General features: G+C 35.2%; 1 protein-coding gene across 1 annotated transcript in view; it reads right to left on the minus strand.

Annotated features, from left to right (window-relative positions):
- LOC149794082 (uncharacterized) overlaps positions 1-13,240 on the minus strand; it is a 77,634-nt gene extending 64,394 nt beyond the window's left edge. The window contains exons 1-2 of the mRNA XM_089968038.1: positions 13,160-13,240; positions 9,673-9,798 (exon numbers count right to left, since the gene is read on the minus strand). Coding sequence (XP_089824164.1) covers positions 9,673-9,732 — 60 coding nt within the window. The 5' untranslated portion in view covers positions 9,733-9,798; positions 13,160-13,240. The remainder of the gene's footprint in view (positions 1-9,672; positions 9,799-13,159) is intronic.
- Positions 13,241-14,952: the final 1,712 nt, after the last annotated feature.

Here is a 14,952-nt window from a genome sequence, read left to right on the forward strand (position 1 = left end):
AAATAACCATTTTAAATAATTACTCCTTAATTTGCCTTAAATTAAGCTTCCCTTGTTTTGATGTTTTATCATTAATTCCTGACTCAACTGATCTCTGCACTTCAGTGTCTAAGGCAACCTATTATGTGGACATGGTTACCTACATTTCTGAATGGACAATCAAATTTTCAAGTAGTACCCTATAACTTCCAAGGTTTGTTGGGTACTAATGCAGCACTGGCATCCTATGTTTTGTTTCCATGCTGTTTCCATGGTAACATAATTGACTGCAGAGAATTCTTTTTATGAAAAGGTACCTCTTTGCAGCATTCTGGACATGTGTACCTAGCCTAGTTGAAATACACTGAACAACATAGTTATACTCTGAGAACATAACTGTGAAGAGGCAAGCAAAAGGATTAGAGAGACAATGTAAAGTTATATATATATCGTGCAATATAAAAGAGATCAGATTTCATTTACAATGCCAATATATTTACTGACTTGAAATGTGAATATAAAGAATATTTTACTGGAATTAAGCGATCATTTCATTTGTGTCTAAACTATAAGCACATTATAAGAGCACACATTCAAAACTTCAAAAGCTTTTACTTTAGTGCACTACCATTTAAATTGAATTTTGGATCTTTCACTTCAAGAGAACAACTCTGAATTTTTATTTTTATTAAATTTGTTCACATGTATAAAAGGACAATTTAATGGTAAATATTTTTTTGAATGGTGGTGGTGAAATTTCTATTTGCATTAAACACCTACATAACTCCAACCCTAGACGATTTACATTATTTTGGTAGTTTGTTAATATATTAAGGTGTTGATATCTAGTTCAAATCTATGTAGCTATCTTACAGAATAAAACTAAACTATGTAAAAAAAAAGTTAGTAACAAAGTTAAATAATATATCTCCTGGAGGAAGCTGAGATTCTACTCACAGAAAATTAGCCTTAATCCCTGTAAAAATTAAAATTATTTTGAGTGACTCAACACTTCCATTTTTTTAATACAAGTTATCCTTCAGAATAGAATTCTGCACCTTCATCTGATTTATTAACTGATATACGTTTTTAAAAAAATACTGATTCACCGTACCCAATCTAAAAAAAAAACAACATGGTCTCAGTGGTTTGAGACTGCTCAGCTTGCCTAACAGCCAAATGCAAGATCAGCTGGAAAATAAATCCAGGTCAGAATAATGCTTTCTGATGTACCTGCTCCATATCTATTGCTTGCAATTGGCATGATAACATTTTTTACACCTGGCATGATAACAAACTATAGACCTGGCATAATAATTATTTTTACACATGTATGATAGCAGATTTCATGTTGTTTCCCAAGTTTATGTATCTTCATAGATATCTGACCGGACATCAACATCAATTGGCCAATACAGAAAGACTCCTATTTCAGCAAGACTTTGTGTTAAAGTTGCCCAAATTCTGTTAAACACTTAATTTAAACAAGTTGTGCAATGTGTTCCTTCTTTAGTAATGGAAGTCATATCTGACAGTGGAATAGCATCATTTGAATAAATCTTCAAGGTTTTCAAGCTAGGACACTTCCCATCAAAGATTGTCAGATTTTGCGAAGCAGTTGTTTAGAGGAAGTTAAAAAAGGTTTTTCTAATCTTAGTAACAGCAGCCATATTTGATGGCAGATTGGCATCATTTGTATAAAAGTTAAAAGCTTTTCATTCTGGAATACTTTATATCAAATTAACATCACAGAGTGGATTGTTTGCGAATGTAAAATTACACAATAATTTATAGATTTAAAAAAACAATATTACACATTTTATACAAGTTTTGTGACAAACAAAAGGATGATATTTTGAATATATTTAACATCATTAATTTTACAGTTTGTTGCTAAAGCTTGCAAAGCACTTATTCTACATGTGGGCAAGTAGGTTTAAAAAAAATGTAATAGAAGCAAAGTTGAATGACAAGGCATCACATGTGTGCCATTATTAGCTAAAGAACATGCTAGCCAGTGGTAACTGTCTGTACTAGGCAGGAAGCAGGACATAGCAAGTAGTGAATAAGGAACTGAGGCCAGTGGTAACTGTCTGTACTAGGCAGGAAGAAGGACATAGCAAGTGGAGAATAAGTAACTAAGGCCAGTGGTAACTGTCTGTATTAGGCAGGGAATAGGACATAGCAAGTGGAGAATAAGTAACTGAGGCCAGTGGTAACTGTCTGTACTAGGCAGGAAGTAGGACATAGCAAGTGGAGAATAAGTAACTAAGGCCTGTCGTAACTGTCCATACTAGGCAGGAAGTAGGACATAGCAAGTGGAGAATAAGTAACTAAGGCCAGTGGTAACTGTACTAGGCAGGAAGCAGGACATAGCAAGTGGAGAATAAGTAACTAAGGCCAGTGGTAACTATCCATACTAGGCAGGAAGTAGGACATAGCAAGTGGAGAACAATTAACTAAGGCCTGTGGTAACTGTCTGTACTAGGCAGGAAGTAGGACATAGCAAGTGGAGAATAAGTAACTAAGGCCAGTGGTAACTGTCTGTACTAGGCAGGAAATAGGACACAGCAAGTGGAGAATAATTAACTAAGGCCAGTGGTAACTGTCTGTACTAGGCAGGAAGTAGGACATAGCAAGTGGAGAATAAGTAACTAAGGCCAGTGGTAACTGTCTGTACTAGTCAGGAAGTAGGACATAGCAAGTGGAGAATAAGGAACTGAGGCCATTGGTAACTGTCTGTACTAGGCAGGAAATAGGACATAGTAAGTGGAGAATAAGTAACTAAGGCAAGTGGTAACTATCTGTACTAGGCATGAAGTAGGACATAGCAAGTGGAGAATAAGTAACTAAGGCAAGTGGTAACTGTCTGTACTTGGCAGGAAGTAGGACATAGCAAAAGGAAAATAAGTAACTAAGGCCAGTGGTAACTGTCTGTACTAGGCAGGAAGTAAGACATAGCAAGTGAAGAATAAGGAACTGAGGCCAGTGGGAATTGTCTGTACTAAGGCAGGAAGTAGGACATAGCAAACGGAGAATAAGTAACTAAGGCCAGTGGTAACTATCCATACTAGGCAGGAAGTAGGACATAGCAAGTGGAGAACAATTAACTAAGGCCTGTGGTAACTGTCTGTATTAGGCAGGAACTAGGACATAGCAAGTGGAGAATAATTAACTAAGGCCAATGGTAACTGTCTGTACTAGGCAGGAAGTAGGACATAGCAAGTGGAGAATAAGTAACTAAGGCCAGTGGTAACTGTCTGTACTAGGCAGGAAATAGGACACAGCAAGTGGAGAATAAGTAACTAAGGCCAGTGGTAACTGTCCATACTAGGCAGGAAGTAGGACAAAGCAAGTGGAGAATAATTAACTAAGGCCTGTGGTAACTGTCTGTACTAGGCAGGAAGTAGGACATAGCAAGTGAAGAATAAGGAACTGAGGCCAGTGGGAATTGTCTGTACTAAGGCAGGAAGTAGGACATAGCAAATGGAGAATAAGTAACTAAGGCCAGTGGTAACTGTCTGTACTAGGCAGGAAGTAGGACATAGCAAGTGGAGAATAAGGAACTGAGGCCAGTGGTAACTGTCTGTACTAGGCATGAAGTAGGACATAGCAAGTGGAGAATAAGTAACTAAGGCAAGTGGTAACTGTCTGTACTAGGTAGGAAGTAGGACATAGCAAGTGGAGAATAAGGAACTGAGGCCAGTGGTAACTGTCTGTACTAGGCATGAAGTAGGACATAGCAAGTGGAGAATAATTAACTAAGGCCAGTGGTAACTGTCTGTACTAGGCAGGAAGTAAGACATAGCAAGTGAAGAATAAGGAACTGAGGCCAGTGGTAACTGTCTGTACTAGGCATGAAGTAGGACATAGTAAGTGGAGAATAATTAACTAAGGCCAGTGGTAACTGTCTGTACTAGGCAGGAAGTAAGACATAGCAAGTGAAGAATAAGGAACTGAGGCCTGTGGTAACTGTCTGTACTAGGCAGGAAGTAGGACATAGCAAGTGGAGAATAAGGAACTGAGGCCAGTGGTAACTGTCCATACTAGGCAGGAAGAAGGAGATTTCAAGTCAAGAATAGGTGACTGGAACATACATATCATATGTTTATGCCAGTCAAGTTTGGTGAATATCTTGTTTAAGTATTTACATCTTTTTTTAATCTTTTTGTAGCTGCGGTATTTCAAAAATATTTTAAAAAACTTCAAACCAGGAAGGTTTCTGTCCAATATGATCAAATTCTGTTCAACGGTTTTTAAGACAATGTTAACAGATTTTTATAAAAATAGTGGCCATATCTGAAACAGACACTTTATTTTTTTTTAAATGAAATTGTTTTTATGCCAAGATGTTCTGTGCCAAGTTTGGCTGAATCTGGTTCCACAATTTATAAAAGAACTTGAAAATAGTAATTGCTGATAGATGATGGATAGGTTTGACTAATTTTGGTAACAACCAACACATGCGATGGCAGATGAACATCAATGGTATAAAAGGTCTTCATGCCTACATGCTCTCTATCAAATGTGATCAAATTCTGTTAAGAGGTTTTGGAGAAGAATCCATTTTAATGAGTTTTTTAGTAACAGTGGCCACATCGAATATCAGAGCAAAGGCCTTTATGCAGGATTCTCTGTGCCAAATTTGGCTAAAATAATCAGACAGATTTTGAGAAGCTGAAAATAGCAATTGTTGATAGATGCTAGATGGACAATAGATGGTATAGGAAGGGCTCCATCATTAGATGACAATCCAAAAGGCCAGGTGAACTAAACACAATACATTGATCAGCTTTTACTGTTGTGGACAGAGTTAAGCTGGTCAAATGCCAACATAATTTTACAAGATTCCTATGATCAATACATGATACACCCACACCATTTTGAATGCCTTCTATGCCAGCACTAGTTACAGTAGGGCATGACTGATTCTGAAGATTGTGAATCTATGAGTCTCAATGACCAGGACATTTGGTCAAGAAATGCAGACTTGACCATGACTTATAACTTTTACATTCTGAAATCTAAAGGCTTCTTTATTACTCTAAATGCAGGTCATCTATAAAGTTTGGACAAAGCACTTGCCCATGAGCAAATGCTACTGTGCAAAACCAATTATTGTCAGTCACAATGAACTTGACCTTTGACCCCAAAATCAACAGGCCTCTTTTTTTTATAAACATTAAGTACAAGTCTCTCTCAGAGTTTGGTAACATCATGTGGTCTCCAAGTAAACTTGTTATTCAAAACATTGTTTCAATTGAGGTGACCCTAGCTTTTGGCCTTTTGAACACAAAATCAATATGCTTGTTTCATCCCAAAAGTGTAAGCCACCAAGAAACCTCTGTGAAGATACATGGTTGCGAAATGAAGGTTTTGTGCTGAAGCCATTTATCATATTTCAGCCAAAGTAGCCTTGACATTGAACCTTGTGACCCCAAGGTTGATATACTTCGTTGTATGTATGTATGTATGTATGTATGTATGTATGTACATGTAGGTAGGTAGGTAGGTAGGTAGGTATGTACAAGATTTAGTGGCACATAAGCACAATACTGGCTATATGGTGCCAAATTATCAATTAAGTTCTAAACATGTCAAGATAAAGAAAAGGAAAAAAAATACTAAAGAAGAACCCTTCTAACCAAAACAAAAACACACGTACTTTATGATATAAAACAACTGGTAAAGTTATTAAAATCCTGTATAAAGCATATAAAAGATAAAGCTAAAAAACAACATTCTCAAAATATAGTGTCCTAATTGTTTTTATATAAAAATGAATTCCTTCAAAATGACCAAGATTCTCTCTGGAGGTACATCATCATCAAGTGTCCATTTGAGTTTGTAGCAAAAAATACTTTTCTCAGAGAGGAAGTCAACAACATGTATGTCCTGCCTTTTGATTGGCTTATAAAAAGATAAAAGGACATGCCAAGATACAACTGCCTCAATGATATAGTTATTCAAAAGAGTTAAAGTATTGTTACACCACTCCCTTGATAACTCATGCCCTGATAACTCATGAACCCGGTTATAGCATCGGGTCTGGCATGAGGATCCCATTTTTAAACCAGAAAGTACCCAAAAATGTATTCCTATTTGTTGAACTTAAAGAAAATCGAGATAAAAATTGGTAATGGAAACTGATATATTGCTCGTTTTATCATCAAAAACAGTAGATAGGGCCTGGACGATTTAATCAACATTATGAAATATAAACTTTAAAAAGAAGTCATAAAATTTGTCACATTTTCTTTCCAAATGACATTCCTATTACACCATAATTAACGATACTCAAGGAAATTTCTATAATCAAAATGTTACTTACACCTAGTGGACGCAGTACTTTGATAAATAAATACCAATTAAATAAATTTTTGTTATCAATTGAAATTTGTGTTCTAGTTCCATCTTTTAGTTCCTTTTAAGTGTAATCATCTTAAATGCAATGTGTCCCATTGTAATTAAAAGTAAAAAGTGTCAGTTTACCATAACAGCTGTGTCTGTGAGCATTTCTCTGAGAACCTAACTAGATATCAGGCTAGCAAAAGCATTTGTTATATTGTTGCACTAAATAAAAAAACGGGTATCCTTTCCTACTTTCACGTTAATTATGTCTTTTGAATCTAATAAAGGAGGTGGAATAAACAAAAATACCAATTAAATAATTTTCGTATCAAATTAAATTTGTGATCTAGCTCCATCTTTCAGTTCCTTCTAAGTGTAATCATCATAAATGCAATGTATCCCATTGTAATTAAACGTAAAATGGATCAATCTACCGTAACAGCTCTGTCCGCGAGCATTTGAGAACCTAATTAAGTGCCTACGGTGTTTTGATATCGGACTAGTGGAAACATTTGTTGTATTGTTGCACTAAATAAAAAGCGGGTCTCATTTTCTATTATCATGTTAATTACATCTTCTGAATCTAATAAAGGAGGCAGAATAAACAAAAAAATTTAAAAGGCATACAAATCCTACATGCTTAAGCACCAGCGCCTCCAATCATACATCAGGTAACCCATTTCAGTTGATCAATCAAAAACTGTTATAAATGTTATTGTGTATACAATCTAAATAAAATATCTTAAATTAACCTACTCAATCATACCTGTGATTAAAGATAGCAAGGCAACCAAGCAAAATGAGTACTTTGTAAAATAAAGTGCTTTGTTTCACAGATACTGACCATTGTGGGGAAAACAAGTTTAAGAGACTTCCTGAATTCACACATAGGGATATTCTCAAGGATGATAAGAAGTTTCACTGTTACTTGCAATGAAATCAAGGCATCAGTATTTTACTAACTGAACAAAAATTCAGTTTTGACATAGACAATTGTCTCATGAAATGTTGCGTTTTTTTTATGTAAAAAAAAATCTTGTTTGGTAGTTTATCAACAGTTAGTTTGGTTCCTGGCTTCGAAGACTGATTGTTTTTAAAAACTTATTAAACACCACTACGGGAACCAGACTAATCAACAAAAACAAAAATATGTGACATAATACACAAACGTTTTCGTGTACCATGTTGGTTGTTAAAACCAGTTGGAAACATGTTATTAATCTTTCAGATGTTGGACATTTTGAAAATAAATGTGATTTATATAAAATTATAAAGAACTTCATCAGAAAAAAGTGCGTTATTGACAATTATTCTTGACGTGATCATAAAACGAGGATTCAGTCAGTAAACAACCCAGTCCCCACCCCCCGCACTCAACCCAGCGGTTCTCTGGATGTTTTTTGTCTAGCTGATTTTTAGGAGGTTCCTTGGCAACTTGCGCCCTTGCTTATAGTGCAGTCTGTGTTTTTGGAACCTGACGTGAGTTATGGAGGGAAAGGTGTAATATGAGGATGATGCTGTTTTTGTAGGGTTTAATGCCATTTTTCAGCACAATATAGGCTATACATGGCAGCCAGTATAAATGGTGGAGGAAGAACCCAGGAAAAAGCCACTGACCCATGAGAAGTTACTAGCATGCTTTCTCACAAACCCACATTGGCCAAACCCAAGACTCGAACAATATGAGGGTGTAAATACTGCCCTAAAAATGGTGCCAAGTTTTAATCCCACGGTTATTATTCTACATGGTAAATAAATTACTGGTAATACAAGGCAAAAGAGTTATCCAAGGTTAAGCTTATCTAGAAAGGGTCTTGCGTAGCTTGGTGACTGGTGCTCTTGGCCCATAACACACCCAGCCCATTACAGATTCAGTCCATACAAATTTGTTCTTGTTCTTGTTGTTGTAGGGTTTAACACCATTTTTCAGCACATGATAGGCTATACATGGCGGCCAGTATTAATGGTGGAGGAAGAATCTAGGAAAACCCTAGAAAGAACCACCAACCCACGAAAGCTACTGGCAAACTTTCTCACATACCCACATTGGCTGAATCCGAGACTCGAAACCCAAGCAGGCAGAGGTGAGACGGCAATGATTTGTAACAGACAGCACTTTAGACCACTCGGCCACTCGGGGCCCCCTATACAACACCAGTTACAGATTCGGTCGAAATAAAAATTTTTTTAAAAAATAGTACAAAATTTTTTAGATCCTCAGTGTTTAAGAGCAACCAGGTAACCTAGCAACTACCTTTAATAGCCACATCTATCTACAAATTTATCTGTCATATTGAATTGTTGATTTGACATATAATAAACCAACACTGCTATTTATTGTACAGTTCACAAGCTTAACTGAAAAATTCATCCTCTGACCAAATGGAATTCAAACCTTTTGTCTTCATTTTATAAACTGAATGATAACTAGCTTCAGCGATATCAACTGGTAAAGAAAAAAATTTGTTTGATTAAAAATTATTACATTTTTTAATTGCATGATGCTGGTTTCAATAGGATTATCACCCAGTAACATTGTTAAGTAGAACTAATAAATACAGGAATAAATGCACTTTTTCTTTCAATTTTGGCAGGTGTGGATCCAAGAATTTTGAAACAATGGCTTGCATTATTGTTTTTTAACAATAATATTAAAACACAATGTCTTTACTAACATTTCTCCAGGTAATTTGTATCAAGTTTAGAAGGAGAATTTAATTAATGTATTCTCATGATTTCAGTGTATTGCTCTGTGTCTTTTATTGTATATTCTATCTTAGTGCACTAAGGAATCCTTAACTAAACTGCATGTCAATGTGATCAAATAGGTGCATTTACTCAGATTAAATTAAATATTAACTGATATTCTAAAATTTTCTAATCATTGCCATTTAAAGGTATATGTAATAAAATTATCGAAAATTACACTCATTACTAAAATGTGTATATGACCATAATGACTTGTATTTTAAATGGATACTAACAATCATACACAGGTGCAGTCAATATACAGAAACATATAAAGATTTTACAAAAAAAATAAATGACTATTGACCAAGGACATTTACATTACTATTATAATCGGAGCATGTAATGGATCAAGTACAAAGTACGTTATGGGCCAGGTATGTAAATGATCTGATTTGGGTAGCCCAAGTTTGTAATGGGCCGAAAATGTCAGTGGGCCAACTATGCTATTAGCAGAGTAGTCCTGCAATCATATAGTTACACTATATATCCCATGCTACACGTATGTATGCAGGAGTGTTCAAGGGCTGTTACTCTGATTCAATAAGGATAATAAGTATTTCTTTGGACCAACAAAATGAGAAATAACCTTACCGGTGTTACTGTGGGGCTGACTACATATTTTGGTCTCTCTTCATTTTTGTTGTAGTCCATGTTGCTGCCTCCAAAATGGCAGCAGTAGACTCCACAGCTCTATTCTGCCATCTTGATTCTCTTTCTCTACATAGGTAAAATGGAACATGTAAAGCTACAACACAATGAACAATACTGGAAAATATTTGAAGTTTAAATTGGAAAACAATTAATTAATATTTTTTATTGCCAAAATGTATCTAAAATATATATGCCCTAAATTGTCTACTGTGAGAATCCTGGTTTCCATAACTTTCTGAAAGCTGGAATTGGATTCTTGCTAAATTTATTTCTATAGTTTTATATATATATATATATATATGTATGACTCCCAACTGCTGAAGGTATATGACTCAGGACTTTCATTTTCAAAATAATTTATATAATCAAAATTATATCCCTTAAGATACCATGCAATCACCCTTCATGACCATGCAGTCACACTTCATAACCATTAAATCACCCTTCATGACCATGCAGTCACACTTCATAACCATTAAATCACCCTTCATGACCATGCAGTCACACTTCATAACCATTAAATCACCTTTCTGACCATTCAAATATCCTTCAATGGTCAATGTTTTATACCCCACTAACACTATTTGAAATGACTCTGCAATATACGAAAGGATGTAAATGAGAAGGGAAAAGAAGTGTCACAACACCACAAACTAAAAGGTTTTGGTGGGTGCAATCATCACCCTTCATATCTATTCAATAATCAACTTAACCAAGGAATAACCATACATAACCATGGAATGACCCTTCAAAACTTTGCAGTTCTCATGACGAGCTCAAATCAGCTTTAGCAAGTCTGCAAGGTGCATTCCCATGGGTAAGCAAAAGCAATTGAGCGAGAGAGGGACTGTGTTCTGTTCATACTATATTACACTCTGCAAGTTGTATATTCAGAATTTGCCACAGTACATACATCAGCACCTATATTTAGCAGTGATGTTCACTGCATGATTCTATTAAATAAATGTCCACAGTTCCATTCAATTATTGATCCTTTGTTTTATAATACACTTAAATATTTAGTCTGTCACTTTCATCTTGTAGTTAATGTCAAAGGCAGCATTGCATTTTCTCATGATAATGTGAATGTTTGCTATTTGAAGCAATTTTTTTTTACAAATAGGGAATAAATATTTAACTTGTTACATTTTAATCACAATATTATAAAACCTAATACTGCATTCATTGATTTTGAAGTCCTAACCGAACCACAGGCAATGTGTGAAGGCTCTTGCCTGGCTGAATTTCTGGTCCAGTTAAACTGCCAAGCTTGCTGACTAGCAAAGTTTGTTTTGACACATGTTGCTAACTTTAAACAAACTAGGTAACAAAGGACTGACCAGTTAAAAGATATGGGGAAGGGTGCCTGGGATTCTATTTCGAGTTAGAATATTTTTCCTTCTTCTTTTACTCAAGACCTTTAAATCTGTTCAACTAATAAAATGGATAATATAGATTTTGTTGGGCAATAAATCAAGGCAAAGATATTTTCTCATGCTAAGTGTGCCAGCCATGATATTTTCTCATGCTAAGTGTGTCAGCCAGGATATTTTCTCATGGAGACCACAAGCCTCCCCCCTGCAAATGAAATGGTTGGTCCCTAATTGTTAACAAAATAACTCATGAAACTTCTGTTACAAATGTATTTGAAAATAAAAGACAATGGTGTCTAATTACAAATGTTTTGACATGAAGTCTAATAAAAATGATTAAAAGGATGATCTTTTCCATTATGAATTGTCTTTGTAGCCGTTGACTAGGTATGGTCAAGTTTTTTTTTTTTTAATGGCATGCTGACTACTGTATATTCATGCAAGAATCTAAAATTCACTTTCAAATACCAACAGTCTGCATCTAAGCCAATCAACAAAAAAACTATTTTTGTAGGAAATGGTCTGACAGGTTTTGATTATTGTCAGTTGACAATTTAATGGCATTCATGAAGTGTACTGCTCCAAATTAAACCTGAAAATTAAATAGAAAAATTAGCAGTAATACTCCACTCTGGAAGGACAAAATCCACGTGGATACCAAACGCTATTGGCTGTGGTTATATCATTTGTGTGCAAGATATATTACATGTGATCCTTCCAGACAGAAGGGTTTTCCTCCCAAGATGATGAGTGTCTCCTGTCTCTCCCATCACTCACAAAAATATCCCAGGTAGAAAAATATTAGAGAAACATTTTATTTTTCATTGTTTTCACACCATGCAACCACTGTAGTATATTTACAGTAATGATGCCTGTGATAATGTGACAGTGAAATGGCTTAAGCTGGACAAGATGTTTTAGTCGCTAATTTCAAGCTGTATGACCCAATTAACATCCCTTTGATACTATTGGATGAGTCAATTCACTTCAGTTTTTGAGGTTTGTCAACATGGATTATACTGCATGTGATCCTATGTAATTCCAAAAGGATTAAAAACATGGATTAATGATTGGATTTTTAAAGAGCTCAATAAAGCATAAAACATGGTTGATTTGGTTTCAGTGTTTAAAGTTTGTCAAGATGTCTAAGTGTGCTTTATCTCCCAATTCTAAAATGCTAAAATCTAAGTGACCAAAATATCACAACAAATTCAATAATGGATGGAATCAGGAATTTCAGTGGTTGGAATCAAGATGAAAAGACATGAAAAAGCATTCTGCAAAACTAGTAAAGCTGCTTTTAAGATCTGATAACAGTGGTAAGAATGACATTTAAAATGAGTCAAAAGATGTATAAAAAAATGAAGAAAAAAATACAGAGCATAAAATTAAGAATGTTCATCTATATTCACAGTAATTCTATTTTTTAGTAGCAGTAGTATTGGTAAGATTCTTACATTCTGCATGTAACTTACCATACATTTTATTTTCTTCACAACATTACTGCCACATATATATTTTATGAAGGAAAGGTGACAAAAAGGAAAACATTACTCTTCAAAGAGACATCATCAAGGATTTTATCTATACAACTGTTTTGAATGCACCACATATGAGATAATAAAGCACTTTAATGAACTTTAAAAGTCCAACTTCTTCCTTAATTTTTAAAGTAATACAAGTATTTAAAACCCACCACCATTACTACTACTATTACTAGTAATAATACTAAGTATATGATAATTAAAACAACAGCAATAACGATTTTTGATAACATAGCTCAGCCTATTGAGATATATTAAAAGTGCCCCTTTAGGAAGGTAATTATACACCCTTAATAAAACCAATTATCAGCACAATTATTAATATTGAATACTTTAAAGTATTTCTCTTGTCAACAACTCATATTTGCTTGGTAGAGTTTGACTTTCAGTCGATTCATCGCTAATTCTTTCATTATCAATACCGTGTAATCGTTCCATTAACGTCTACCCTAATAGTTTTTGCTGTATGGGTCAACCCAATAAACATAAATATCAAGGTAGGCGACTTACAAGGGTCTGTCTGACATCTGCTGTATTACCAATCATATCATCTTCGGACAAAGCGATGCACGTTGGCCTCTTCATTTTGAAAGGGCTACCCATCTATAATGGCTTTCCTTACAACGTAAGAGCGAAAGTGATGCAATCTCTCGGACCCAGATTTACCGTGACTGAGCAACTGTACTATGTTTAATTACCACGCTTCTACATGTTCCGCCTTACCGTACTGTACAGTTATTAAGTACTACTGAAAGTGGGAGAGGAATAAGGTGAAGTTGTATACGTTTGCAAGAACGCCAGTGGAGAGAATATCGGCACACCTCTATCACTACTTCATGTACTTTGATTGACATTTCTAAATAGCAGACAGCTGATCGAAATTGCAGCTCTATATGCTCGAGAAATAAAACTGAGTTATATCCATTGTAGCAGTTATTAAAATAGAAATGTACGAGATAAGAATATGCCAAGTTGTGAAAGAGTAATAAATCAATTTAAACATGTATATAAAAAGTAATCAAAGGTTATCGGCTACTCCCCTCTCCCAATTTACGTCTAGAGTACAGTAAGTGAAAATTAACAAGCGGAGCTAGCAGTCTTTTACGAAACACATCAGAAAAGGCCAAGCTGTAAACTCACTCGCTGTCATCGCCTCTTATCCTCTTATATATATATATATATATATATATATATATATATATATATATATATATATATATTCACACGCAACAATAGAGGTATTAAAAAGTTATTAAAACAATAATTAAGATATACAGTGGCTTCTTTTTAAAATTATCTAACAAAAACCTGGCAATTCCTTTTCTTTACATACAGAAAGTACGAAACTGGAGCGCAAAACCCAAGCATTTAGATTAACCTGTTTCCATGCCCCTATGTAGGTTCTGAGCACATGTCTACATTGGAAAGGCATCTCACGATCATAAAACATCGCTTGGCCATTTCCTTCGCGTGGTGAAATAAACCTCAGAAGTGTTTGTAGCAATGAACATCAATTTATGTGTTTGTTCATTCGCCTTTGGCAGAGTGCACCACATATGTTACCACAGCAAAGGCCCGATCGGAACATCGCTCGGCCATTTCTATCAGATCGTAAAATAAAGATTGGACATAAATTCGTTGTAACTGAGAACTATATTATGAACTACTTTTGTTTACTTCGAACAGCATGGCGGCGGACAGAGATGGAGTCGGGTCACAATTAGTAGTTCTAGTCTATTTTTAGAACAGGTTTCCTCTCTCATTTTGGTGGCGATAGAAGAGTTATATTTATGCATGTTTGGTAGGGATTTAGAGGTAATTGTTTATTCTTGAGAATATGAGCTCTGGGTAGGGTGTTCCATGTGTATTTCGGCGACAGTGCACAGTGAATAATAAGGCATTGGCGATGATCCGGAAGTGAAATCTGTGTTCTGTTTACATGCTGCTTTGTTGATAGTCTAGTCTCTCAAAAAAATGCAAGTCAACCGTTGACAGGAACTTCACCGTGAAGTCATCTTTGAAGGTATTTTAAATTAACATATAATTTGTATTGATTGTCACACAGTGGAAAAGTCAGTATTGGGAAACAAATGTAGAGAACATATAGTAACATGAATTGTATTCTATGTCCAGATATAGTCACATCCGGAATGAGCTCGGCTTTTGCTGCAGTATCATTTGTGATGAAGTTCGCCAGAGGCGAAGCACTAAATTGATGTGTATTCCTACAACTACATCCGAAGTTATTTCACGACCTGCTGGAAATGGTCAAGAGATTGGTTTGATTGTGAATTTGCCTTCTT

This window comes from Sinohyriopsis cumingii, chromosome 8 (assembly GCF_028554795.1).
Source record: "Sinohyriopsis cumingii isolate HCF-2022 chromosome 8, ASM2855479v2, whole genome shotgun sequence".
In the NCBI taxonomy this organism is placed as follows: Eukaryota; Metazoa; Mollusca; class Bivalvia; order Unionida; family Unionidae; genus Sinohyriopsis; species Sinohyriopsis cumingii.